General features: G+C 40.7%; 4 protein-coding genes across 5 annotated transcripts; 1 reads left to right on the top strand and 3 right to left on the bottom strand.

Moving 5' to 3' along the window:
- Positions 1–3,075: 3,075 nt before the first annotated feature.
- On the top strand, positions 3,076–6,995 carry vma21 (vacuolar ATPase assembly factor VMA21). The gene is made up of 3 exons (XM_022196143.2): positions 3,076–3,263; positions 3,544–3,653; positions 6,044–6,995. The coding sequence occupies exons 1-3, from the start codon at positions 3,202–3,204 to the stop codon at positions 6,181–6,183; spliced, it is 312 nt and encodes a 103-aa protein (XP_022051835.1). The 5' UTR covers positions 3,076–3,201; the 3' UTR covers positions 6,184–6,995.
- Positions 6,996–11,961: 4,966 nt separating this feature from the next.
- Positions 11,962–13,909, bottom strand: LOC110952557 (gap junction alpha-3 protein-like). The gene has a single exon (XM_022196154.2). The coding sequence runs from the start codon at positions 13,889–13,891 to the stop codon at positions 12,794–12,796; it is 1,098 nt and encodes a 365-aa protein (XP_022051846.1). The 5' UTR covers positions 13,892–13,909; the 3' UTR covers positions 11,962–12,793.
- Positions 13,910–15,566: 1,657 nt separating this feature from the next.
- LOC110952566 (gap junction beta-1 protein-like) lies at positions 15,567–19,810 on the bottom strand. Of its 2 annotated transcripts, none has more exons than XM_022196176.2 (2): positions 19,652–19,810; positions 15,567–18,696 (listed from the first exon to the last, which is right to left on the bottom strand). In XM_022196176.2, exon 2 carries the CDS (start codon positions 18,680–18,682, stop codon positions 17,855–17,857), a length of 828 nt encoding a protein of 275 aa, XP_022051868.1. In that variant the 5' UTR covers positions 18,683–18,696; positions 19,652–19,810; the 3' UTR covers positions 15,567–17,854. The 2 variants fall into 2 exon arrangements, with proteins under 2 accessions (XP_022051868.1, XP_022051860.1); XM_022196168.2 differs by lacking the exon at positions 19,652–19,810 and adding an exon at positions 19,012–19,645.
- Positions 19,811–20,502: 692 nt separating this feature from the next.
- On the bottom strand, positions 20,503–26,129 carry LOC127535864 (tudor domain-containing protein 1-like). Its single transcript, XM_051954785.1, is given in 6 exon segments — positions 20,503–21,706; positions 21,860–21,945; positions 25,099–25,253; positions 25,521–25,684; positions 25,819–25,858; positions 25,860–26,129. Coding segments are annotated over 6 exon segments (663 nt in total). The 5' UTR covers positions 25,998–26,129; the 3' UTR covers positions 20,503–21,626.
- Between the last annotated feature and the right edge of the window lie 11 nt (positions 26,130–26,140).

The raw sequence follows: 26,140 nt of genomic DNA, 5'->3' as shown, positions 1-26,140 counted from the left end.
AGGTTGGCTCCAGATTCAAGGTGAAGATAAACACTGTTTGAAACAAAGAGCACATGAGATGAATGAATCCAACTGACAGTTTTATTGCACAGCTGAACACTGAGGATGATCACTGCTGACTGACAGGTTTTATTACAATGAGAACAAAACATATGCTGTGTGAGTCCTTGTACAATGAACAGAACATTAGTCATCCATAATCAGCCAAATATGCTCGGATAGATTGAACTAAAGATATAATGGGGGTGAATAATGACCAAACAGCTATATTTTAAAATGTTATCTATAATGTGGAGAACAATAGAACTCACTAACTGGGAGCACAGTCTCCTTTGCTGCTCATCAACATGCCAGTTCCTCCTACATCCTTCACTTATAGGTCAACTCTTTCCTCACACAACAGGGTCTGATGAATGAGGAGTGAAGTACTTGACAGGTCTACATATAAACACACATGATGGCAACCGGTAAACCTCTGCCTCCCCTGGTGCCTCCCTTCTGTCTCCAAAGTACCACATTTAGCAAAACAAAAAAATACAGAAAATCCTTTTTTTTTAAAAAAACAAAAAAAAAACCCTGTTGCTTCATCCATTAAAAGGTTTAAAAAAATAATGTGATTCACTACGACTATCCTCCGTGTCTGTGAAGTCTCAAGCTTTTTTTCTTTTTCTGCAAAAACTACTTGGGAGTGAAATTGCAACAGAGAGCAAAATGATTATTTTGACCACACATCACTGGATTGTTCTTAGCAGTTCTGGCTGGTCCCTTCTGAGAGTCCTTTCAAATTAAATATGGCTCGGGGAACCTGCTGAGCGTGGAGCCCAGTGAGAAGGAAGCCAACTGGAGCAGAAAGTGCCACTCCAGGAGACTCAGCCAGGGAGACTTTCACCAGAAATGCAGCCAGTGCACCGACACTAAATGTATGGGCGAGGCACGAAATGGACTTAATGGCTCTCTGTTACATCGCAGTTAAAGAAGGAATATTCCACAGTGTTACATTATTCAGGAATGTGGTGTGCACGAACGGTCCATGTGGACGGAGCACCTATAGTCACTGAAGAGGCTCACATTGTGTTCTTTTTTCCACCAAAGGCAGCTTATCTAATAAAGCAATAAATGACCTTGGAATAATTAAAGAAAAGACAGTGTCGTCAGCGTATTAGTGCACGATTGTGCTTTCCTGCAAATTAAATTTTTAACAGCTAATTAAGACCAGAAAGGATTTAACAAGATAAGATAAGATAAGATAAGATAAGATAAGATAAGATAAGACAAGCCTTTGTTAATCCCACAGTGGGGACATATGCAGTGTTACAACAGCAAAGCTAGTGCAAACATTTAAGGAATGAAAAATAAAAATTAACCAAAATATACAGACTTTCATGAATAGAAATGCTGAGAGAAATATTGTATTAGAAGATCATACATATCGATATTGAACAGTTGATGTTAGAACTATGAGTGCACTGATATTATTATAGTATTTGGTTTCTGATTCAAGTCAATAAATAAATAAATTGAAATCATTTGAGCTTTTATCATACCAGAAGAATTTGGGAACATAACTTCTTGCATTGCAAATTTCAACATCTGAGCCATAAATTTGACTAGTATCCTTTTTTTTTAAGCAATAGCATTTGAAAAAGTTCCTGCAAAACCAAACAAATACAAATGCCACACAGAAGTCAAAGACTGCATTTGGTGAAGCCCATACTAAATGCATATGGTGCTATATTTTCAGCACACATTTTTTTTTAATCCTCACATGATTGACTCTATCATGATTCGGCCCTCTCGATGATGTAAACGCCTGCAAGTCTTTAACATCCTTCCCCTCTCCTCCATCCATCCCATGACGTGAGCAGAGGTCTGATCAGTCAGGAATGAAAAGCTCTGGGGAGGTGTGGAGGGCATCTAAAATGATTGTGCTGCATTTGTATTTGATCTTTATGTCTTCAGTTGTTTGGCTCTTATAATGTGTAGTCTAATTCATAATTGTACATTTTTGTTGTTACATATATCCAGTAAAGGTGGAACTATAACAAAAATAAAAATCAATCATATTTAAAGCTGTGATAATGTTTCCATTCTTTTGTAAGAAAGCTTTCGACTGTCCACCTATTATCAAAAATATTTGACATAAAACAAATATATCAAGGTTATTGTTATAACAACATGTTTTCTTCACATTATTGCAAGATATGTTAATGTTATTACAACATGCAAAGATTTCTTGCTATAAAAATGTTACTATTTATCTTCCATTCATCCATCCTCTATACACCGCTTTATCCTCACTAGGGTCGCAGGGGGTGCTGGAGCCTATCCCAGCTGACTCCGACGAAGGCAGGGGACACCCTGGACAGGTCACCAGTCTGTCGCAGGGCTACTATTTATCTTGCTAAGTGAAAAGTTTCATGGTAATAACTTAATAGTATTGTGAATATTGTTATAACATAATATTTGTGTTAGAATAAGGAATTTATTTTGGTTTCCATGTCAGGCATCAACATAAATTTAAGGCTTCTAACTGATGTCATTTCAAAGTTATTTTAGTACAACAGAGCTACAAAACACAACACTTTTTTTTTAATTTGACCTTTATTTATATAGGTAATCTCATTGAGACACAGTCCCATTCTCAAGAAAGTCCTGTCCACTTAATGTTGCAAGAAAAACAATTTAATTTACATATTTCAAGTATATTTGCTGAACTTTACTTACAAAATGCAATGCTCTTTTACTTGATTTGTATTTAGGATTTCTCTATTTATTTTTATTTTACATCATTTTAGTGAGCGTCTTTCTCAAGTATGCTGCTCTCAGCTATTTTCAAAAATGATTACAGGAAATCCTTTGGCTACAGAGCATCCGGAAATAAAAAAAAATATTTCAAAACTCATTTCTTTAATTTTGATGATGGTACAATACTTCAGGCCACTGACAATATGTCAGAACTCATCTAAAGATTTTATATTTCTGCGGGATATGAGCCAATTCTTTATGAACTGGAGCGACAGCTGTCATAAATCTAGATCTCGCGAGAGTTTCTGGCTTCTAATCACGTCATATGACGGTCCCGTGACTTTCCCGGAAGAAGAGATTTCAGCAGCAACAACAACACGTACAGTGGATAAAGGCTTATATAAATTGCCTGTTCTTCCTATTTTCGTTGATATCTTTCCTCCCGTCGACCCAGTAATGGACGGACCCATCAAAACAGCCTCGGACGCCTCAGCTGGACCTCCTCCGTATTTTAGAGGGTGAGAAAACGATGTTTTAATGTGCAGCTAGCTAACATTAGCCGCTTAGCTTCCCCGCTCTGTGACGCCTGAGAACGAAAACCCGGTGCGCCGATGGATGCTGAACATGTGCCGAAGTACATGAAAGAGTTGTCTTTAATGTGGCACACTCCTGGAAAACAGCATTAACCATTGCCAAGGGACATCGCCACATCAGTAGTCAGCATGTTAGGGTCGCGTTGCTCTGTAACAGAAGCGTCGCTGTTTGGTTGTAACCTCATGAACTTGTGCCTCTCTGCAGAAATGAAAGCTCCCTGGTGTCAGCCCTCAAGACGCTGTTGTTCTTCACCATCCTCATGGTCACGCTGCCCATTGGACTGTATTTTGCATCAAAGGCTTACATCTTTGAGGGTAAGTTTTTCTTTTTTGAGTTTGCAGCCCTTCTGCATTCACTAGGTTAGGTGAAAGGAGGACACTTAGACACACTGCACCTAGTTTAAAATCTAAGTTTAGTCCAAGATAAAACCTGTGCACAATATTCAGAAATGACCTAAACTTAGGCAGATACTGATATATAAATTGCAAAGTGTAAAAAAATAAATAAATTGAAGACATACACTATAGGTTTGTATTTGCAGCCTCCCAGTATCACCACACAGTTTGCATAATGGAATCAGTTGCTGTTATAGATTAAACCTTTATTAATCCCACAGCGGGGAAATTTACAGTGTACAGTAGCAAATAGAACATTTGAATCGAAAAAGAGGGCAGCACACAATGCACACAGTGCATATATATAAATAAAAATATTTTCTTCAGAAGAAGAAAAGAAAGCAGTATTTACAGCAATTTTTTTATAAAATTGCACAGCATCATTATTTACATTATTTACATTTTTTATTGCACAGTTTGTAAGTGGGTGAACTGAACTACTGGGAGCAGGCTTGATTGCCTGCTATCATAGGACTTCTAAAATACAGTGAAATGGTTTTATAACAATTCAGTATGTGCAGTAAATTATGTTTAATATGAAATATTGAAAGAAAACTCTGGTCCAATAAATATCTCCAAAGATGCACTATGTATGTGTAAGGGATTTGATTTTGAGCACTTACATATATAACTCTGTTTGGAAAGAATGAAGAATCATTCTAGAAAAGGTCAGGGTGATTTTGCATGAGAGTGCAGTAAAGACAATTAAAAAAACAGCTATTTAGAACCTTTCTGTAATGGTGTCAAAGTGGCAAAGGCATCTAAAATAGTTAACATTTAGATCTGGCTTTGAACATGTCATTCAGACCTTTGTGGTGCTCATTTAAATGGTGATTCTGATGTGCATATTTCAGCCTGCATGTCAGTAAACGCTTGTCTTGTAAATAAGGTTTAAAAAGACTTCCAAAATACCCTTAAACTTCTATCTGGCAGACCTCTCTTGTAGATTAATCATGAACATGAGAACTGGGCAAGTTCTCTTTTTGCACCAAACTCCAAAAGAGTTGTAACACAATGCATTAGAGATGATTTGCTTTGCTTAACGTTACAGTCTCTGGGGCACAACTATTTCTCATGGACAAATTGCAGTGTTGATGCCGAAATGATACATTGTGTGCTTTCTATTGTGTCCTTGGCTGACAAGGGATATGATGTTGGCCTAGGGATTTAAAAAAAGGTGCTGACCATAAACCAAGATGTCCACTGTTTAATTCCTGCTCTGTTCATGCCATTTCCAGCTTTTCCTTGACTCATTTTCTATGAGTTCCTCTTTGTTTAGTTTCCTCAAGAAGCACAAAGTGCTTAAAAAATACTTGAAAATCGTTTTGCACCGTGCTTGTGCTAGTACCACCATGAAAAACTGATATGTGCTGATACTAGCTAGTTTATTGGTCAGGCTGCAACAATTATGCTAAGGCAAATCTAATGGTGGCAGAACATTATGGAAAACAATAGATTTTGACATGCAACTGTGTCTTTTGATGGTTGAACAGTCAATTTAATTATTAACATTAGCTCCCAAAGTGCAAGTGAATGCCCTTATTTAGCTGATATTCAGTTGAGAAACTGTTCATACAGGGTCTAGATGAGAAGGTCTGTCTAAATCCAGGGAATTGCGGAGCTAAAAACTGTATATACAAAACTCATTGAAAAATATTGCAAACAATGATCAAGGGCTGGCCAGAATACCAGTTTCTGGGCTCCAGATATTCGGGCCCAATTAATGATGAATATCCGAATATTCGGTCCATTTCATAATGTCCAGCGGGGTGGGGGGTACTGTCGGCGGCAGCGGGGAGGTGACTATTAGGATCGGTTTGTATAGTAACATCCAACGGGAGGACATGTTGGGCGAATTCACGAGACGAATACCATTCACACGACGTGGTCCGACGGGGTGGGGGGTGAATGTTCAGATCTCTAAATTAATATCTGGACACCACCATCGGTACCGAATATTCGGATATTTGGGTCCAGCCCTACAATGATCTAACAGAATCAGAAGTATTAAATAATAAATATTGCTCTTTATTTTCCTAAAAGGCACTAAGCAAGTTTTTATTCTGGGACAACCCAATAGCTGGATGTTTAGAGTGTATACAAGTGAGTGCAAATAACAACAGCAGGAAGTTCCCAGTTCCAATCCCAGCTGGCTGGACTGCTGGTCATACCGCACCACCTTTGTCCCAATGAAAACTGCAGGCATCATAAATTTAGCGTCACATAAAAGATGACCTAACCCCTTGCACTCTTGACACTGTAATGTGGCTGCTTGTCTCCACCATTAACCCTCCACCTCCTTTTCGCAGGTTCCATGAAGATGTCAAGCTCCGACAGCTACTTCTATGCAGCCATAGTCGCAGTGCTCGCTGTGCATGTGGTATTAGCTTTGTTTGTTTATGTGGCCTGGAACGAAGGCGCGCCTAAAGGCAAGGGCAAACATGATTAAGGCATGTCCTTATCAGCTCATACGACCGGCAGAGATGGACTGACGCAGGCAGCTCCTCCACCACCACCACGGGCTTCAACACTTAGCACAGCATCATCTCCAAACCCTGCCTGGTTTGCGCTCGGGCTTTAACCCAAGGTTAAAGCATGAAACTACTGTATTTTCCCTGGCATGGGGGAGTGGAGGCTGTTGGGTGTGTTTTCTTACAAGCATCAGCAGGCCTGCTTTTTGACTCTTTTGTTCTCTGAAAATGTTACTTTTGTTGACAGAGGACAGCCCCTATTTTTAAGAGGCTTTGTCTTAAGCTGCCACTCGGCGAAGCGCTGCAAGTCCCCCATCACAGTAGCACTTTGTCATGTCGTAAAGCATCTTTGGTTTTGACTGATGCGTGTGTGTCCACGCACAGTTTGTATGATGTACACTGTGCATGTCTGAAGAATTTTGATTCTAAAATACCTAATATCCACTCTACTGATTTTTCTTCCTCAAATTTCTGTCGTTATCTGCCTAAATTTAGAGATGAGTCTTGACATGAATATAAACTCCCACGCTGTATTTTGGAACAAAATCTTCACGTCTTGTCCTCCAAGTTGTCTCATTTAAGTGTTCCTCCTTTGAGATTTAATGTGTTTGTGTGTTGTAGTTCGGTGACATTGTGGAATTTTGAGTTAGAAAATTATTGCAACACCCAACTGTATTTAAATAAATGTTTTGTATTGAAGAAATGTTTGGTGATATGAGAATGTAGATATCAGTATGATGCAGGTTTGAGTGCTGAATTGCTTAAATAAACTTCAGAAATTGTAACTTTGCACAGGCTTTAATTATTTTTGTTTAACCAAACTATAGCAGATTGTATTTTTTATTCTTGCACAGTGTGTCACTATTGATATCCTCTGTGAAGAATACTGGTCTGATGCTTCTTCTAAAATCAAAAGTTGTCCTGTTTAGGTGTCCAACATGCTTCATGTATATATTTAAAGCTGTCTACAGTGGATGTGTGAGGTTGGTTTATTGGTAATTTAAAATACATCATTTTCTTTGCAAAGACTCCATGATTAAACCTTGGATGGACTTTCATCTGCGCCTGATGAACAAACTCACACAAGACACCATCATCACCATCTGTTGTACAAGCCACACTGAACTAAAATGTGTGCTGAGACTATGAGTGTGGTCTTTGTGTGGCTCTGTCTGTCAGATTTATTCTTTAATTTATCCCAAAAGCACTTTCCAGGAATAGAGTAACAACCCCGATGAGCAATAACAAAATGCTTCAATAAAAACTATTGACATTCATCGGCCAATTCACGCTTCTTCTTGCATAAAAAAATTAAGCAGAACATGAAAATAATGTGATAAATCATTTATATTCCACATACAAAAACATCCAAACATGCTAAACCTGATTTCTCCCAGGCCTAGTGAAAATAATGAAGTGTTCGTAATGGCATGAGCTTCCCCTCAACAGCCCTTATTGACCTCTGCAAGGAGTTTGAGTTGTCACATGGTGGCAGCAAACGGTCAGTCTGTTCCCACAGATGACACTACAAAGAAACCGAGATCAGAAGTGACAGATGCCAGGCCGTAATGACGTTTTCTGCCTCAGAAACCATGTCAGCAGCTGAGTTACGCTCGCTCCCCCTTTGTGCTGCGTGAGCCTCGTCTCTCCAGCTCCACTGTGTGGCTCTTAACACTGTATTCTGCCCAGTTTGGACTCGGAGCAGTGCAGTCTGCGTTGAGTTTAACGAGGCCGGTGTTGGTGATGAGGTGACAGGCCTGCAAGCGATCAGACTGATTCAGTCAGCAAACATCAGAAGCCCGGTTTTCCTTACGGCTGATATTTCATAAGCTCGCCCTTGAAGCAACACAAAGTTGGTGCAAGGGCAGACTTTGCTTCTGGCTCTTTGTCATTTATCACACATTAGCAGGTTGGGTGCATCGTGTTAGTGTGATGAAAAACAGGTCAGAGTGCCCCAAACAGTTACTTGAGTCAGGGATTAAATAACATGCACACCAACCCTGATGTTTTCAGCTTGTGTGCTGTGCTTGTCCTCTAATGCCCTCCACATCCAGTCTACATGCTCTAATTGAGCAACGATATTAACGAATGCATAAGAATAAACTGTCACTCTTTTATACTTAGCTATCAGTTAAGCAGCAAGATGTAAATTACATCAGAAATGGCCTTATTACATGTTACTCTGTCAGTGAGTTTTCCTTTGTACCAGCAGATGGCGTCCCCAGCAGACATAAGGCTTAAACCAGCTGTGAATCGGTGTTTGTGTGAACACAAAGAAAGGTGGCAGTAGAGTACTGTATTAAAGCTGCTAGAGAGGAATCAGCACTGAAGCTCCACAAGGAATAAACAGAATATAGTGAAATAACAACTCATTTTGACAGATAAACTCATATCCACCATTACACATAAGCAAGGCGGCGTTTTATTGTGTTATTATTGCATGTGAAACTCAGCTCAGACACTGAAGAAGATATCTACTTGATGGATTTCTGCACCAGAGAAACAACACTGAGGTATTATAGAGAATATTGTTACTGTGCAGGTTTCTATTAAGAGAATAAAATGTTCTTCTGAGCCTTAATTCTCCTAAATGAGCTACTTCACTACATTTTATATAAATTAACGCATAAATATATCTTTAATCATTCACAATTAACTATTAGCTTTGCTGAAATTTAACACTTTGCATTTTTATAGACATGTCGTGAAAATCACTATGTGCTGAATGGGAATTGTTGACTATTTCAACATATTTGAATAAGCAGGTCCTCTTTGAAACGGTGTTTACAGCTAAAGCCTTTTCATAATGTAAATAGTAAATAATAAAATGAAACAGATTGGTCACGTGGCACAAACAAGTTTTACACCTTTAAATCTTTAAAACTGAAATGAACAGTTCCAGATTAGGTGTCAGCTTTATTAGAGAGTGGCTGGTGGGGGTTAAAGAGCTCTCTAAGACTTCCAGAAATGAGGTTGTGGATATCTATCAGTCTGGAAAGGGATTTACAAGGTCCGGGATTGAAGCAAATTCAGCTCAATAGCACATTATGAAATGTAAAAATGCACCCCAAAAATTTCACCAGGGGATCTGCAGTCAACTTCTGCAACTGCTGGTGTCAACGTGCTGCATCTACCATCAGAGAGAGGTTGCACATAATTGACCCCCATGTGAAACGTGGCAGAAAGAAAGGCTTTGCTGTGCACCGACAAATCCACGCCAATGTTGTTTGGCCACAGTAGAAGTCTGCATTTTTCCTGCAGACCAAAGGCAGCTTTTCAGGTGAAACATGACGGTAGAAATGTCACAGTTTGATGCCTCAGCATGCAGTCACTGAACTCTGCATCATATTAAAGAGTGCTGGAAGATGAAGTGGATGTTTTAACGGAATAGCGACACTCTAAGCCCACTAGCTAATCCACCAAGCAATGGCTCAAAGTGAAAAAAACAGAGAATAATGGATTGGCCTTGTCGAAGCCCAGATTTAAATCTCTCTGAAATGATGCAAGGAAGCCTCCTCAATCCTCAAACTGAAGTCATTTTGCATGGAACAGTGCTAAAAAACTTCAGCAAACCGATACAGAGATGGCACAGAATTATACAGAACCAGAAGTTATTTCTGCTGAAGGGGACGATACAAGCTTGCAAGGCCACCAAAGAACATTACATCTATTGATATTTCACTTGAAAAAGGATTTTTAAAAGCTCATTTCCCCTGAGGTGTTGTTCGAATAAAACACATCGGCACTGTTTCTAAGAAGATCACGTTTGCCTGCTCGGCTATGTCAAAAAAGCTAGCGAGTTCCTTCATTTTTTTTTCACACAACTGCATGTGCTGTAAAGTGTTTTGCATCTTTGCAGAATTTTTATTTAAGTTGTAAGGCTATTAGAAGGCTAGCACCCTTTTGCAATCCCTCATAGCTTTCTTTTTGCATTTTAAAAATCAAAAAATAGATCCCTAATGAGTCAGTTAAGCTGAAGAAGTGGCCTCCTTGCAACGATCAGTGCAAATGTAGTTTTCCTAGTGTCTGGAAATGGTACAAAAATAATTCAGGGAAAAGAAAAAGTGCAGGAAAGGAGGATGATTATGTGTTTATTCCTTTTGCTGAGGGGAGGACAGTCCACAATCGTTGGCAGTACATAAAAAAGTTCCTGCAGCAACTCCCATGTAACAAAAAGGCAGAACCAAAGGCAAAAGATTTACAGTCTGTAAATCTTTTTCAAGTGATAATTGCACTGCTGCTATATAATGTTATGGCTGTGTAAAAAGTATTATTATACATTTTCAAAGCAGTAATATATATAATTTGGCTCATTTTTTTCTATATTAATAATGTATTTGTGTTATAGTATTGTTACATTAAAGTTTAAATTGGAACGCACCATTTTAATTATTAATCTTAAAATAAAATTCAGCTATGAGCAGAGTGTTGTAATTCTCCTCTTAGTGAATGGGAGAAGCCAGAGTAAATATCACACACAAATGATAGTCAGATAATGACAAACGCTGCGTTAAACTGATCGTCTTTGCTGCTAAAAAATGGGCACCATTTATTTAAATCGCAGGGTTTATTAAGAAATAATACATTTTTATGCAAGAAAAAGCTCAAATGGCTGCCTGTTTGGTTCCAACACTCTCTGCTGATCTGCTATTTATGCTCATGTCGCTCCCAGATTCCATTTTTGCAGCTTTTTGTAATTTATTGGAATGTGCCGTATATCTCCTACAAACATGCCATGCTGTTCATCTTCTATAACGGCCCAACAGTGTGATGTGACCACAATTGGAAATGCTGGCCTTCGCAAAAGGATTTCATTTCAAAGTGCTGGATATACTTCGAAGTCATAACTCTGTTCATCTGTCATCATTTCAAAGACACACATAACCCTTTTTCTCAAAGATGATCGCTTTATTATTTTTCAAAATGACCATCATTTTTCATCTTCGTTTGGAAAAAGTCAATGTATTCTTTATTTTTTAAATTACAGACTATTCTGGTTTACTTACTGATTTATGGAGCTATATATTACAGATAACACTTATGGCTGTTTAGTCTGCTTGTGCTATTATTTGTTTTCTCCAATGACACATGAAGGATGTGAGGCATATTGTGTTTGGCACCACAACACACAGAAAGTACAGCTTCGAACGCCCAGACTGTACTCAATCTTATCTCAAAACACAGAGAAAACTGCAACTGAAAGGGATTGGACTTCTTTGTTTTTAATCCATTTAAAGCAAAAAAGAAATCTGATTTGCTCTTTGTTTGGCGTGCCAAACACTGACAGGAAATTATGAACGCACCAGTCCAAAAGCATGAGAGCGCTTCCTGGTCTACAACATGCTATGCCATTAATTTCAAGGTTTCCATACCAGGGGTTTCCTCTGTGCTGTGGTTTCTTGGCACGGACGCATGTGTGTGTGATACGCAGACGGTAGAAGACTTCACACACGGCATGTTTATTACTGCTCGGACATGTCAGTTCTTAACATATGAAATGTTTGTGTGTAGATGCCGATGACTCATCTAAACCTGGCAGCTTCTAATTTGGGAGATTTAAAAGCAAAGGGACTGTATAGTGGAAACTACTGTGTACCAATACCAAACCTCTGCTGATATTATCTTCCCTATTTCCGAGTTGATCTTGATTTATGGTTTTCAGGAATATAAAATAACAGCTGCAACATGTCTTTCGGTGAAACAGCTCCCTCGCTCCTGATAAAGACTTTGGGATTATAAACGAACTGCTAACAGTGCAAATTTAAGACAGGTTTATTTTCAAGCAGTTTTTTTCAAACATGGTTGTCACCCAAGTGCTTTACAGGAAACAAACGACACAAATACAGATCTAAACAGGGATAAACAAAACAATGTGATTATAATTATGTACTAGCGGGCTGTTGCAATTTAAAAAAAAAGAAGTAGAAGAAGACAGTACAAATGTGGGAACTCCTGAGACCAGTGCAATTTGTTTTTCTGGAATAAATACAGATTCCAGCATGTAATGTGTTGTCAGGTATTGCACAACTCTTCGCTTCAAGTCTATGCAAGTGAACTATGCTAGATGATGACCTCAAAACTGTTGGAGGAAGTTAAATTTAACTATTCGCCCTATCTGATTTCCCTTAAATGAGGTCAGGTCAGTGATGAACAACTTCCTGCCCTGAATTCTGGGGTTTTTCCCACACATTTAAATGATAAATTAAAAATAATAAAGAGCTCAATACAAACCTGAGCAAATTGTATTTTTGTTGTTGTCTTTGTTCGATTGTAAGTTGTAATTTGAATACAGGAAACACCAATGTGAAAATCCAATTAGGTTTCCCAGAATTAAAAGTTCTCAGTAAAGGATGAAATGACGACAGATTTTCTTTGAGCGGGAAAGTTCAATAGGAATCAGTCTTTAAACATTACAGTACGCTTGAATGTCCTCTGTGTGCCCTATAAATGTCACTCCCCTCTAAGCTGGAATGAGACAAATCTGTGCCATCTTTAAGAGAGGAGTCGGTACAGCATGTATGAATGCGTCCAAACAACATATGATCCCCTCTCAGCAATTTAAGACCCCTCAGAGAAACATAAACCTCCTCATATCTTCAGATCGTCTATTCTAGTCTTGTTGCTGCTGTGTTTGGCACCATGGCCGGGCCTGGCCTGCGTAGGTGACCCAGGGGCCGATCCTGCTCCCTTCTTCCCTTTCAGGTCGCATTCCTCTGGCTTGCTGCTGCTCCTCTCCACTGCCAAGTTATCCTTATTCTGTTTGTAGGCCGCCTTGCTGTGGTAGGGGTGGAAGGACGAGTCTGTGTCGGCAGCCAGTGGGGACAGGTTGTAGCTGGGCACCGGTGGGTAAGCGGGCTGGACTTGGCGGTGCTCGTGGAAGTAGTCTTCGTAACTGGGCGCAAATGGCACCGCCGCCTCGCTGGGCTCCTTGGAGATACCCTCAGGGGAGGGGACACCTCTCCTGAAGGTGATGCCCTGGCGGCACTTGGTGAAGCCCAAGTGGTAGATCTCTATGAGGTTGAGGAACAGAGAAACACTGGCCACTCCCAGCATGAAGATGATGAAGATGGTTTTCTCTGTGGGCCGGGATATGTAGCAGTTCACCACATTGGGGCAGGGTGGTCTGTCACATGTATACATGGGTTTCAGCTCGAAGCCATACAGGAGGTACTGGGCCACGATGAAGCCCACCTCAAACAGTGTCTTAAAGATTACATTGAAGACATACGTGCGCAAGAGCTCCCCCTGCAGGCGCACTCGTCCCTTCTCGTCCCTTATCAGAGCTTTCTTGTGTTTAGTATCCCCAATGAGGACCTGTTTGTCTGAATGATGTGCATGTTCCTTGTCTCTCTCCTTCTCTTTCTCCTTGTGCTTCTCCTCCATCCTCACCAGATGGAGAATGTGTCCCAGGTAGATTAGCGAAGGTGTGGACACAAAGATAATCTGCAGCACCCAAAAGCGGACGTGGGAGATGGGGAAAGTGATGTCATAGCAGACGTTCTCGCAACCAGGCTGCTTGGTGTCGCAGGTGAAGCCCGACTGCTCGTCGCCCCACACCTTCTCTGTGGCAGCACTCAGGATCAGGATGCGGAAGATGAACAAGACAGTGAGCCACACCTTCCCCACCACGGTGGAGTGCTCCTGGGCTTTTTCCAGAAGCTTTCCCAGCAGGTTCCAGTCCCCCATGGCTGTGCAAGGTCAGATCTGGGACTACAGAGGTACGAAAAAAAAAAAACACAGTCACATTCAAATTGTGACTTATCTATATCTTGGTCTACGCAGCAGATACTCGAAGAGACTAAAATAAAACTAATCCAGAGGCTAAAGTGGGCTTCAGTGTTCCTGGTGAATACGAATTCTCTTAAATGTCTTACCAAGTTCAGCAGAGCTCAGAACGAGCGAGTCTCCGAGGAGCCAAGCTGCCTACTGAGTGTCTGACTGCTGAGCAGGTAGTGGCCTTATCCACATGGATGCAGACAGAATTATATTTACTTTAGGAAGGTATATATTTGGCAAGTGTGGACAGGGGGAAGGCAGGTTTCAGTCATGATTCCACTGCTCCCGGCCTTCACGACCCGAGCTGTGGCAACACGAGGTGAAATCAAACACCGGGCAGATGTGTCAGGAAGTGCGAGTTGGAAACAGTCGAGTAATGCCAGTACTGTCAGCTCCTGTGACACATTATGGTATAAATATATTCTGCTTATGATGGATGGACTGTACAGTAGCAGGACAGGAAATTCAAAGTATGCCGCCGTGACGGTGAATGAATTCGGACCAACTGCTGAAATGTGGCAGGTGAATTGATGTTTGAGGGAGCAGGTGCTAATAAATCCTCTGCTGTAGCAATTGTAGACTGAGCAGTAAATTTAAACTAAGGTGTGCTCTCTGTATGAAACTCCTTATAGTATGTGATCACACATAGCAATGTAGAGCAATATCAGGAACATCTTTTGTCAAGATCATGTAAACAAACTGTAGCATTTGGCCACAACATGCACCTTAAGTAACTCATCTTAGGTTTACATCCAACCTAAACTTCGAAAATAACACAAACTTCTACCCAGAAAGTATGAATTTCACTCAAAAATCAAAGAAGACTCACATTTACCGGAGAAAGCCACCTTGTCAACTTATACATCCCCCGTGGTGAAGCTCTGCGTGCCTTGGAGGGTCCATGAGGCGGCCCTGCTTCGCTGACGAGGCCTCAGTGCAGCGCTGATCTTAGGGCCCCAGCAATGCCCTTGAATGGAGAGGAAAAGTGGACTCTTGCTAGAAACAAACTCAGTTCCACACCGACAAACCCACTGGCTCAATCTGCTGTCTTCAGCTTCAGGCAGCAGTCGTGGATCCAGGCCTCGGGGTCTTCCGCTGACCACAACACACACATACACAACCCTGCTGGACACACTCTCAACCATGTCCAACATGCCTTCCCTTCCTCCCTCCCTCCCCCCCAAGTGGTTAAATTTGGCACAGCCTCTAATGTAAACTATTAAAGCTCATCCACTCGCTTGTTACAGTGAGTGACGGGGCAGCTGGCCAATGATGTTGTCTGCTAAGTCCGTCTGGCCACAAGTGCTTTCCTGGGGTCCAAATATAGCACAAGGGTCTCTCTCCTATCATGGGGTGGGACGTGGGGAGGGGGATGATTTGGAGATGAGTAGCCGCTGGCATCCTCAAGTTACAAGCGGCAGTGACAGGAAGGAGGTGAAGGAAGGAAGGCAGTAAAAAAGTTCATTTTCAGGGAGGAGCTCAGATCAACTGGAAACACTTTGGAGAAACTTCAGGATTCATCCATTAACTTCACGTAGTCAAAGAAACAACACACTGTATGTTTGCTAAATAACGTCAAAGGACATCAAATTATCACGCAGTTTATTTTTTTATATGACATAATGTACAGTATATAGTTCCAACCCATTATATATTTCGTCTGGATTGTTTACCTGGATGTAAATGGTTCTAAGCGCATTTAAGCATGTGAACAGAAGGGTTTCTGTGTGCGATACAACACGCAGAAAAAGCAGGTTAACTAACAAAGCATTCCTATAAACAGACACCAGTGCACGGGATATTAAACTTTCAGGAGCAGAGAGATACCAGATGATATAATAATCAGTTTAATATTAAGGGAAGCAGGTGCAACTGGGACGGTGACGGGTTAAACAAAGCGGGTCAACTTGTACTGGAAGATAACTTCAAGACAGAAGCTGCAGTGAAGTAAATATTCACAAATGAATACAAAAAAAATACACAAATCCAAAGATGTATGTACAGTACTGGGATTTGCAGAATTCTAAAAGTTGACCCAGCAAACAAGTGAAGCCAGAAGAAGAATGGAAGCATTGTTGTGATTTTGCCATTTCATCACTTGAACACTTTGACCTGGAAAGAATCCAAGATGGCGGTTTACTGACAGTGAGGAGTTGAAATACGTCTTTCAGACTCTGTCAAAACAGTATTGTTGTAATTAGATAAGTAGTAACATATTTGTTTGTGGGCTTTCTTTTTGCATAATAATATGACAGTCATGGCTGGACAGTATCTCCTAATTTTCTTTGGTTTTCTAGCACCAACTGTTGCACTAAATTCATAGCAATATACTAAGTCACATAATGGTTCTGGCAAAGTTTAGCATAGTTAATGAGAGTCCAGTAAAATGTAACTGCCACCGTGTTGTTGGCTTAAAGCACCGACTCAAATAAATGCCTCTCTCTCCCACACATGTACTCGCTTTGAATCAGATGGGATTAAATGTGACACATAGTAGCGTTACTTTCTTTCATCCAAATGAACAAGTGGACTTTCTTATCCAGCATTTTAATTGCTTCAGTAATCTGTGCTTTTCTCAAAGGACCAAAACTGGCGTTTTTACACATTTTGGCAGATTTTTTTTTTAACTAGAAATCAATTATAACGAAGGCTTCTGCTAAACGCTTTTTGAAGATTACCATGTATTTTTGGAAATTTCTGTGCTGCCCATTTCCTTTCATTTCGGTATGAGATGAAAATCTATTCATGAAGACTTTGTACAGCTTGCTTAGAGTTACTCATTCATCTTTTCTGTTGTCAAAGCAAATTTTTTGTTGTCAAGGACAAAAGCAAAAAAGAAAAAGAAGTGAATGGGTGTGAAAACCCTTCGAACAGGGTGGATTCATGTGTTGAAGAAAAAGTGATAACCAAAGCCAGAGTCTGTTTCCAAACAGCAACCTTTATATTGCTAACAACATCTATTTAATGCTTGATATTTGTGTTCTGGATTTGATTTCCCCATATTCACAGCTCATAAATACAACTATTTTGGCAGGAAATTGAGGCTGTTAAGCACGCGAACCTGTCACATCTGCAAGATTTTAACAATTGCACACTTGGAAGTGCATTTTCATGCAACTCTTGACTAAAACAAAGTCATGATGCTCACAGTCATGGCTTGTTGAACCCAGGCAATTATCCCACCTTGACAGCTTATGTCATATTGTACAGCAGGCTTTTCCTGGCTGATAACGGGCCTTGGGGAGTTGATAATGCACAGCACTAAGTATGATCGGTTTGCATACAGTAAAGGCAATGAATCTGTGTTACCTCGTTTGACATAAATCTATGCATTTTCCTCTTATTTCTGACCACTGATGCACTAAAGTGTCATTCTGGGTATGTATTATGCTTCAGTTAATGACATCCCAATTAATAAAACTGGTTAAAATTATTACCATCAATTTTTTGGTAATTTTGGCACTGGTAATTTTCCTTTGGCTAAAACCTCTTTGGAAGACTCCAAAACATGCTCTATGCAGAAAAAGATGGAACTTTAAAAAAAGATATTCAACTAATGATGGTAGGCTGAGTTGGGCAGTACTACTACCAATGTGGGATTTGTAGTAACTGAGCTAAAACATGTAAAAAAAACACCGGTATAGTCTCTGAACCTTCACTACTGGCTCCATATACTTTAGACAAGAACAGCAGCTAACAATGGTGTCTGTTAAAATGAATAGAAAAACCAAGAATAAATAAGCATTTGACTGAATGATACATAAATAAATGGTCAAAATAATGACAATGATCAAATATACAGTATATGTGTCATTAATGCAGAACATGCTCCATGGACAGGTGTGATTACGGTTGATTAGTTTAAAGGGAGTCTCAGAAAGCAGAGCATCTCTCGCCCCTCTCAGTTGGGCTCTTTTTGGTCACAGTGAACTTAGACTTGAGAGAATGATCGGCTATCAGCTGATTGATTTCGTTTTGCCTGTAAGTAGACAATTTTTGACTTATCCAAGCCACTTTGGACTCATCCTCGGAGCTACCGAAGCACCGTTTGCAGGCCCTTCCGATGAGATACACCACCTCGGCCAGGTTGAGCAGCACACACACCCCAGACACTGCCAGCATGAACACAGTGAATATCGTCTTTTCTGTCGGTCTGGAGACGAAACAGTCCACGGTGTTGGGGCAAGGGTACGAGTCACATTTAACCAAACGCACCATCTTAAAGTCAGGGTAGATCAAGTAAAAGATGTAGAGAAAAGCCACCTCGAAGATGATTCTGAAGATGATGCTGATCATGTACGTCCACCACAGGGCTCCCGTGATCTGAAACTTTTGGTTCTTGACGTGATCCAGCTCCTTGGGGCTGGTGCGGCCTGCCCTCTTCAGGATCTTCTTGTCGATATGCCGTCGGTGGGCGACATGCATGGCCACCAGCAGCGCGGGGGTGGAGACCAGGATGAGCTGAAGCGCCCACAGGCGGATGTGCGAGATGGGGAAGAACTGGTCGTAGCAAACGCTGTTGCAGCCGGGCTGCTGGGTGTTACAGGTGAAGCCGGACTTCTCATCCCCCCAAACACTCTCTGCAGCGACCACCAGAACCAGGATACGGAAGATGAAGATGACGGAGAGCCAAATGCGTCCAATGCCGGTAGAGTGCCTGTTTACGCCGCTGATCACGGCATAAAAGGTCCCCCAGTTCATCTTCGACTCCAGGTCTGCAAAGAAACAAAACAAAATCAAGCATAAATATTCAGTTATGAGTACATAGACGTAAGTTAAGTTGCATCTCTGGTCAACTAAGTACAACAGTAAATCATCAAAGAACTGTACCTCAAAATGTCTCTCATGAAAGTAATTAAATTTTATTTAAAAATGCTCACACTTTATCCCTTCATATTTGTTTAAAAGACATTTCTAGAATTGGCTTACCGAGTTAAATAACCTTTGCCCATAAACATTGTCATTATCCACAACAATATAGCAATTTAGGAAAAGTCTAGCTGTTGGAACATTAGTTTTTAGAGTTTTACCAGGGTCAGCCGGCGGTGCAAGCGGCGTAAGCAGCGCCGGGTCCAAAGATGACCATCTTGAGGTGTGACCTGAGCATCAAGCTGGATTTGGCGGAGTAAGGAACAACAGACAAGAATTGCCAAGTAGCTTGCTGGCCGTATAAAAGCAGGGGCGATGGCCTACCACCATGCACCGTCACAAGACGCAGCAGGTCGAAGCCAATTGCGAAACATTGGCAGACCCACGTGATTTGATCGCCCTGTATTAATACTGTACTCCAGACTGGCCTACAGCCCAGTTGCAGACAGACTGACAGACTGCCAGCAGCTTTCTTCCAAGGAACCAGCAAGACATGCATCTCATTTGAGGGTTTTTTTTTTTTTTTTTTTAAACACCAGTGAGAGACGTCTATTGTTTTAGAAAATCTACACTTCACCAGATTTGTCTCACAAAATCTTGAAATGATCACACTCTTTAAAAAACATATTCAATAAAATATTACTGCTATGAAGGGGAAAGAAAATGTGACCATTAGTATGCCAAGTATTTGTGAAGTCGAGGCACTGGGGCACGTCAGCCGTCACCCACATCAAATGCAACCCCTCTGCACACTGAGTGTTAGTACAAAACACAATGAAAAGGATAGAACATGACTTTTACCTTCAGCTGTGGTGGTACACAAAAATGTGTACAAAATGGGAAGAAATGAATTAAAATATTGTGTTTTTTAGCAAGCCAAAAGGCTGGATTGAGAACACCATGCGTTTGGAAAATGCTAATCATTCCTCCGCCGCTAGCCACTGCCCTGCACCGTAGCAGTCATATGCTCTTATATAAACTATTTACATACAAAGGCAGCCTTTATTGGGCTGCAACAAGACTCTTTAGAATTCAGATCAAACGCCTCGATTTCCGCCTACCCCAGGCAAAAGAAGGAATCTGTGTGGACACAAAAGGCCTCAGCCTGCCACATTATTTATTGTGCTTGGCAGGGCAGGGAAGTGAAGGAAGCTTTTGACCTGACAACTGAGAAGAGTCACAGACAGGTTTGCAAATTCATCTAGAAAACACAAACTACTGCAAATGGAGTGGCTGCTCTTCTCAGCTGTTTGAGCTGACGTGTTTTGCAACCAGTGCCACAAATTTGAATGAAATCAGGTAATCAAAGGTATATTTACTTTGACAAATACACCGTAAACTAACTTCTTTGCTAATCATTTCAACACAATATAAACCAAATTTTCTACATTTGCAAATTTTAGAGGAATCAAAGCAATCTGGCTTTGGCTGCAGTTTAACTTTTGAATGAAATGTGTTTCCACATTTTTATTATATTCATTTGCAACATTTAAAACCATAAGCAAACAGGGAAACAGGAACCACCATCACTGGGTTAAAGGTCACTTTATCCAGGTCTCTGCCATCTCTGAAAATGAATCAATTAGGACCGAAACTCTACTTTTACATGCCTCCGTAGCCATGTGAAAACACACGATCCACTGACAAAATCATTACTTATGCAGCACTATTAACGGAGATTTCACAGTTTGTTCCGGTCACACTCCTTCTCACAACAGTACAAACAATAATTTACAGTAACAACAAACTGCATGCAAGTGAAAGCACAATGTGGTCGCTTGTCATGCACCATCAAATGACCTACAGCGGTTCACTGCGCTGTGAGCATCTCTGCGTCACTTGTGACAAGCGCAGTGGGAGGGTTTGGGTGGCCTGGTAATTCTTTTGAATGGACTAAAGCTCATTTACATTCTCTCTACAGAATGGAGAGGCACAGATCATGTAGTACAATAGCACAGAACACGTCTTTATTGCAAAAGCAAAGATGTATACGTAGAGAAATTATAAATCGGCTATTGTACAAGAACTTATTATTAACCAAGGCAGCTTGTACTTGATGATTATCATCAAAAGAAAGTGCTACATTAACATGAAATAGAATAAAAAATGAATACAGTTTGTAGCATACAGAGAAACCAAGCATCACTTAATAGAGGGCAGGGAATCAGACTGAACTCGCACCATCTAGTGGCTGGAAAAATCAGAACCAGAGACACATTTTTCTGTTTTAAAGTACAGAATGTCCACAAAAATAACTCTTTACAGGGAAGGAGTTCCAAATAAAACAACAAGAAAAACAGTTTGGTATCCAAATCCCCACACAAACATCTTTTGGACAGTTTTTTACTGCTTCAACAACAACAGTCAAAATCTTTTTAAAGCTAAAAATGAAATTTATATTTAAAAATTCACAAGAAAGCTGATACAAGCAACTTAATGTGTACTAGTCTAGTCAGTTCCTAGAGTTACAGTTCTGAATAGTTATTTAGATTAGATTTTTTTTCTAAATTTAAATATTTTTTGCCCGATCACTGCAGTTTGTATGGCCATCTATGTGCAGCCCTAACCCAGTCCAATGTATGTTCACTTGTACACAGATGGTCAATCAAAATACGACAATTTTTTGCTCTTTTAAGAATAAATAAGTGTCTCAGTGTCTACATGTGTGTGCTCCATGGCAGAGTTACCACTTGTATTTTAAATCTGACACTAGTTGTCTGTCACACAAGCAAGAGATAATTACAGCAACAAAATGGAACACATTCTCCACTTTCAGTTACTTCTTATGAGTGTAACGCGAGATGAGGTACTTCTCCCAGTCAGATTCCTGTTTTTGCATGTTAAGTTGAACAGTGCCTACGAAACAAAATACAAGATTTTGAGTAACAATGAACGGTTCAGATTTTTTATGACAATGAACAGAGTGGCTATGGAATACAGAACCTATACTGCCACCAACTGTAGACGCATAATTTTTGGGGGAAGAATTTCCAAAATAAAACTACGTACTTCTTTTTGTGAGGCTGGTATTCCTCAGTGTGTTATGCTTTGCATGTCCATTTTTGGCCAGTCTCACAGACAGTGATGCACCCCTCCTGAAATGAAGATTATAATATTGTACAGTCAAGATTCTGGGAAAATGCTGACAGTGAAATTGTATGTACAAACTACTACTGATTCTAGCATCTGTATTTAAAAAAAAGATAATTTTAAAAAGCTGGCAAATAGCTTTTCTACCTTAAAGAAAAGTTTTGGGTTCAAACTTTTTTCACACTGCTAACACTGGCAATGGTATCTGAAATACTTTTGGTTTTGGATCCGTTCAGATCAGAGCTTTGTGGTGCTGAGTGAAATGGTCAAATAAATTATTTGTGTTGCCTGACATTGCAGAAAGATTTGGAAGACACAGATTAACAGAGTATCTGTTATTTCTCAACATCATCCTTTGTGTAGCTGAAATATCAAGATTAGGGCTGCAACTAATGACACGTCGACTAATCGTTTGAGCACGATACGTCATCAAAAGCGGAAGTGAGCGCGGAACACGGACGGACGTCAGCGCTGCATTGTGCATGTATTATGTATAGGGATGTGCGGACTAGTCGTTTAATCGGTTAATTGTCGACTCATTTATTAAACGGTTAGTATTTTACTAGTCGGTTAAACGCTAGTGTGCCCCCCCCCCAGGTCCCGACCGTGCGCCACCATGCAGCTCTACGCTCGGCCGTGCGCCGCACACTCGTCCCGTCTGGGCTACCTGGTTGATCCTGCCAGTAGCATATGCTTGTCTCTTTTTTCAACCCCCGCTATCCCCCTCATCATTAGCGGTGTTTTGACCACTCCAGCTACACCCACCACGTCCCTTCCTGCCACCCCGAAGCAAAGCATCGGCTCCACTATGTGCTGCTTGGACTGTCATGGCGCACCGACCCGCTGCCGTTACGCACAGACGCAGCGGCACTTTCTGTCTCAGTGGACGACTGAACATCTTCATCAGAGGGTGAATATTCCTCTTCAGAATATGAGTAAGCCATTACTTGACAAAGTACTTTGTCAGCGTTGACCAGACCTCTCGGTACGGTGAGTTTTCTCACTCTAAAATGTGCCGTCTTGCGCTCTGATACGCTCCGACGGCGAGTCTCATCTCCTCGGTTTTCAAACTCTGTAAACTCCAAAACTTTGCATGAAAACACGCCCACAACTGATGCTCAGATTGAAGTTCCAGATGTCCGCCATCTCCTGGTGTACACTACATGAGGCACACGAGGCCGTATATTTGAAGCTATGGCTTGTTATGTTCAGCAATGTTACTTGTGGCAATATTGCGACTTTGGCGCTTAAAGGGTTAAATTGCAAGTTCAATACTAATTTCCGAACCGACTAGTCGTTAATTTTATTGGCGACTAGTCGGTTCGGAAATTAGTCGAAATTCCCATCCCTAATTATGTATGCACGATACAGCGCGGACATCCGCGAGCTATCGTAAACACGGATGTCAGTGTTTACTATACAGCTGTATCTAAACGTGGACATCTGCGCTGCATCGTACATACATAATATATGCACGATGCAGCGCCAATGTCCGTCCGTGTTCCGCGCTCTGGTCGGACGCTGATTTCTGTTGCATTGCGCTCATGATCCCAAACATACAAGCTCATCTGTGAAACACAGTGGAGGTATTATCATGGCTTGACCTGTGTGGCTTTTTCTGGGATGGATTCATTAATCTTCACTGATGATGGAACGTATGATGGCAGCAGCAGAAAGAACTCAGAAATCTACAGATACATTTGGTCTGCCAATTTAAAGACAGATGCAACCAAACTGACTGGGAGATCCTTCATTGTACAGCAAGATAATGACCCAGAACACACTGCTGAAAGTTCATCAGGGGCAGGAAGTGGAAGGTTTTAGACTGACCAAGTCAATCTCCAAACTTAAACCCTATAGAGCTGCATTTTACCTGCTAAAGAGGAGACGAAAGGGAGCAACCCTCCAAAACAAACAAAAACTGAAAGAGGTTACGATGAAAGCCTGGAAAAACATCACAAAAGAAGAACGCAAAAGTTTGGTGACGTCAATGGGTCACAGGTTTGATGTAGTTATTGAAGCAAAATATTTTCAACTAAATATTAAGACTTATTCACTTTAATCTGTTTTAAGTCTATCTGCTTCAATACTTTTGCTCACTTTAAAACTTGGTGTTCCGTATAGTGCTCTCTTTTAAGTTGTCTATCAGATCCAGATGTAAATACCCAGAAATAAAAAGAAATAATAATAAAATGTTGATCTCTTGTCTCATATTCATTGTTTGATGTCAAACCCAAATGTTTTCAGTCAAAAATAAAGAATTGGCCTCACTGTTCCAATACTTTTGGAGGGAAGCGTATATATAAACTGTACTCAAAATGCCTCAATTTCTAAACATCTGTTTATTGATGGACACAATTTACTGATGTCTCACATCCAGGCTACAGTGGAAGCTAGCCTGCTGTGCACAGAGAAGCCTTTAGTCTCCAGCGACTGCAGCAAAACACCTCAGACTGGAGTGTGATCAAAAACTACTTTGAAATGAGCAAACTTAGGCCTTCTAATGTCAGATTATTCCGAACTGAAGGCAAGTGATTCCATCTACATGGGCTCTGCTCTCTGAGTGGAGCACACCTTTTAAATGTCAACATGCTGTTGATCATGTTTATGCAAATCGTGGGAATCTGTAATTGTAATGAATATTTAATTAATTGTGCAGCCCTACAACTGATGTTTCTCTCTTACAAACAAATCTTAATTTTGTGTTTTTCTCGTCTTCTTTTCTAATGTAGTTGTGCGCATGTAGAGCCTGAATGTCAACAAACCATTTAATTTTCCTTAAATCAGAATAAATGCGGTTTTATCAGAGTTCTCTTATTATTAGTCATGGAAAACGACAACTGGTAAGAGGTTTCTTTTTGTATCAAACCTCAAAAACAGTTATGGCATAACGTGTTTGGGTTAATGTAGTTAATTTTATATCACATCACACTTCCTGCAACAGGACTACTGTGTACGCACACATCACAGCGTTGCTGGGGAGACGATACACTGAGCTGCTCGACACTATTCCTCCTCTTAATTCAACGAAACATCTCTTGTAACAGCAAAAATAAAGGCCTACTTATTCAACAAACACCATTAGACAGATTTAATTCATCTCATTCACAACTCTAATTTAAAATGCACCATTAAGTTGCTGCTTCACACTTAAGTACCTCATAGCTCCTAGCGCTCCCTTTTCCAAGAACAGCTCGGCCTGAACTTTTGGCCCCAGAGGATAAAGTCTGGCATAGAGCGTCCTGTTGTGCACCATCGCTTTGAACCAGTCTACTGCCTCCTCAGACCAGTCTGTCTGATTCACAGGCGTCACCTGAGGGAGAGGAAACAGACACAAAATACCGTGAACTGAGATAATTCATTTCCTTTGTCACTGAGCAATAGATAAAGCTGTGACTAATTGAGTGGACAAATGCAAATAATTAAGTCTACACTTTCACAAGCGCCGTTTATTAACCATTTCCACGTATGTAAATTCTGAGAAGGATATTCTGCACACCTGTGTCTGAAAATTTCAACATCAGTGAAAGATTTATGCATGCGGAAGACTGGGAAGCCAGTGTTGTCATTAGAGACTCACATTTGCCAGTGAAACCTGTAGTGCTTGAAGCGGCAGAGCAGCCATTTGTGGTTGCAGCTCCTTTATATTCCACAGAGACAGACAAGCAGTGTCACCGTGGTCCAGTCTTTTCACCTCCACCTTGATGGATGTCTCCCTCTCAGCACCATCTGAGGCATTTTTATCTTTCATCCAAAAGACAGAGAAGCTAATAATCAAGTCTGAAATTCCCAAGAGGCTACAGGCTGGCAGAATGACACTGCTACCATCTAGAGGTATGCAACTGTAAAACCATTCCAACGCACAAAGCTGGACCCACCTTTACTCACTCCACATATTTTCATCACCTGAGCCCTGCACCCACTGTTCCTGCTTTGGAAACCAACCCATTACTTTGGTTCCAATGTCTGGAATGCAGTTCTGCTCGGCATATGAACTACTGGCTTTCAGCTGCTGCAAATGAGGAAAAAAAAAAATCTTAATGACAACCAGAAACATGTGGATTATTAAAAAGAAAAAAAAATCAAAGAAAGCTGTAATGAATAAAAAGAATAAGTGGCTTTTTAAGTCCTGCAAATGCGATCAGAGAATCAGTAAGGGTTTGAGAAAAACTGAGAAAAAGCAGACAAGAGATTAGAGTC

The sequence above is a fragment of the Acanthochromis polyacanthus genome, chromosome 10 (assembly GCF_021347895.1).
Source record: "Acanthochromis polyacanthus isolate Apoly-LR-REF ecotype Palm Island chromosome 10, KAUST_Apoly_ChrSc, whole genome shotgun sequence".
NCBI lineage: Eukaryota > Metazoa > Chordata > Actinopteri > Pomacentridae > Acanthochromis > Acanthochromis polyacanthus.
This window is presented reverse-complemented; position numbering and strand designations above follow the sequence as displayed.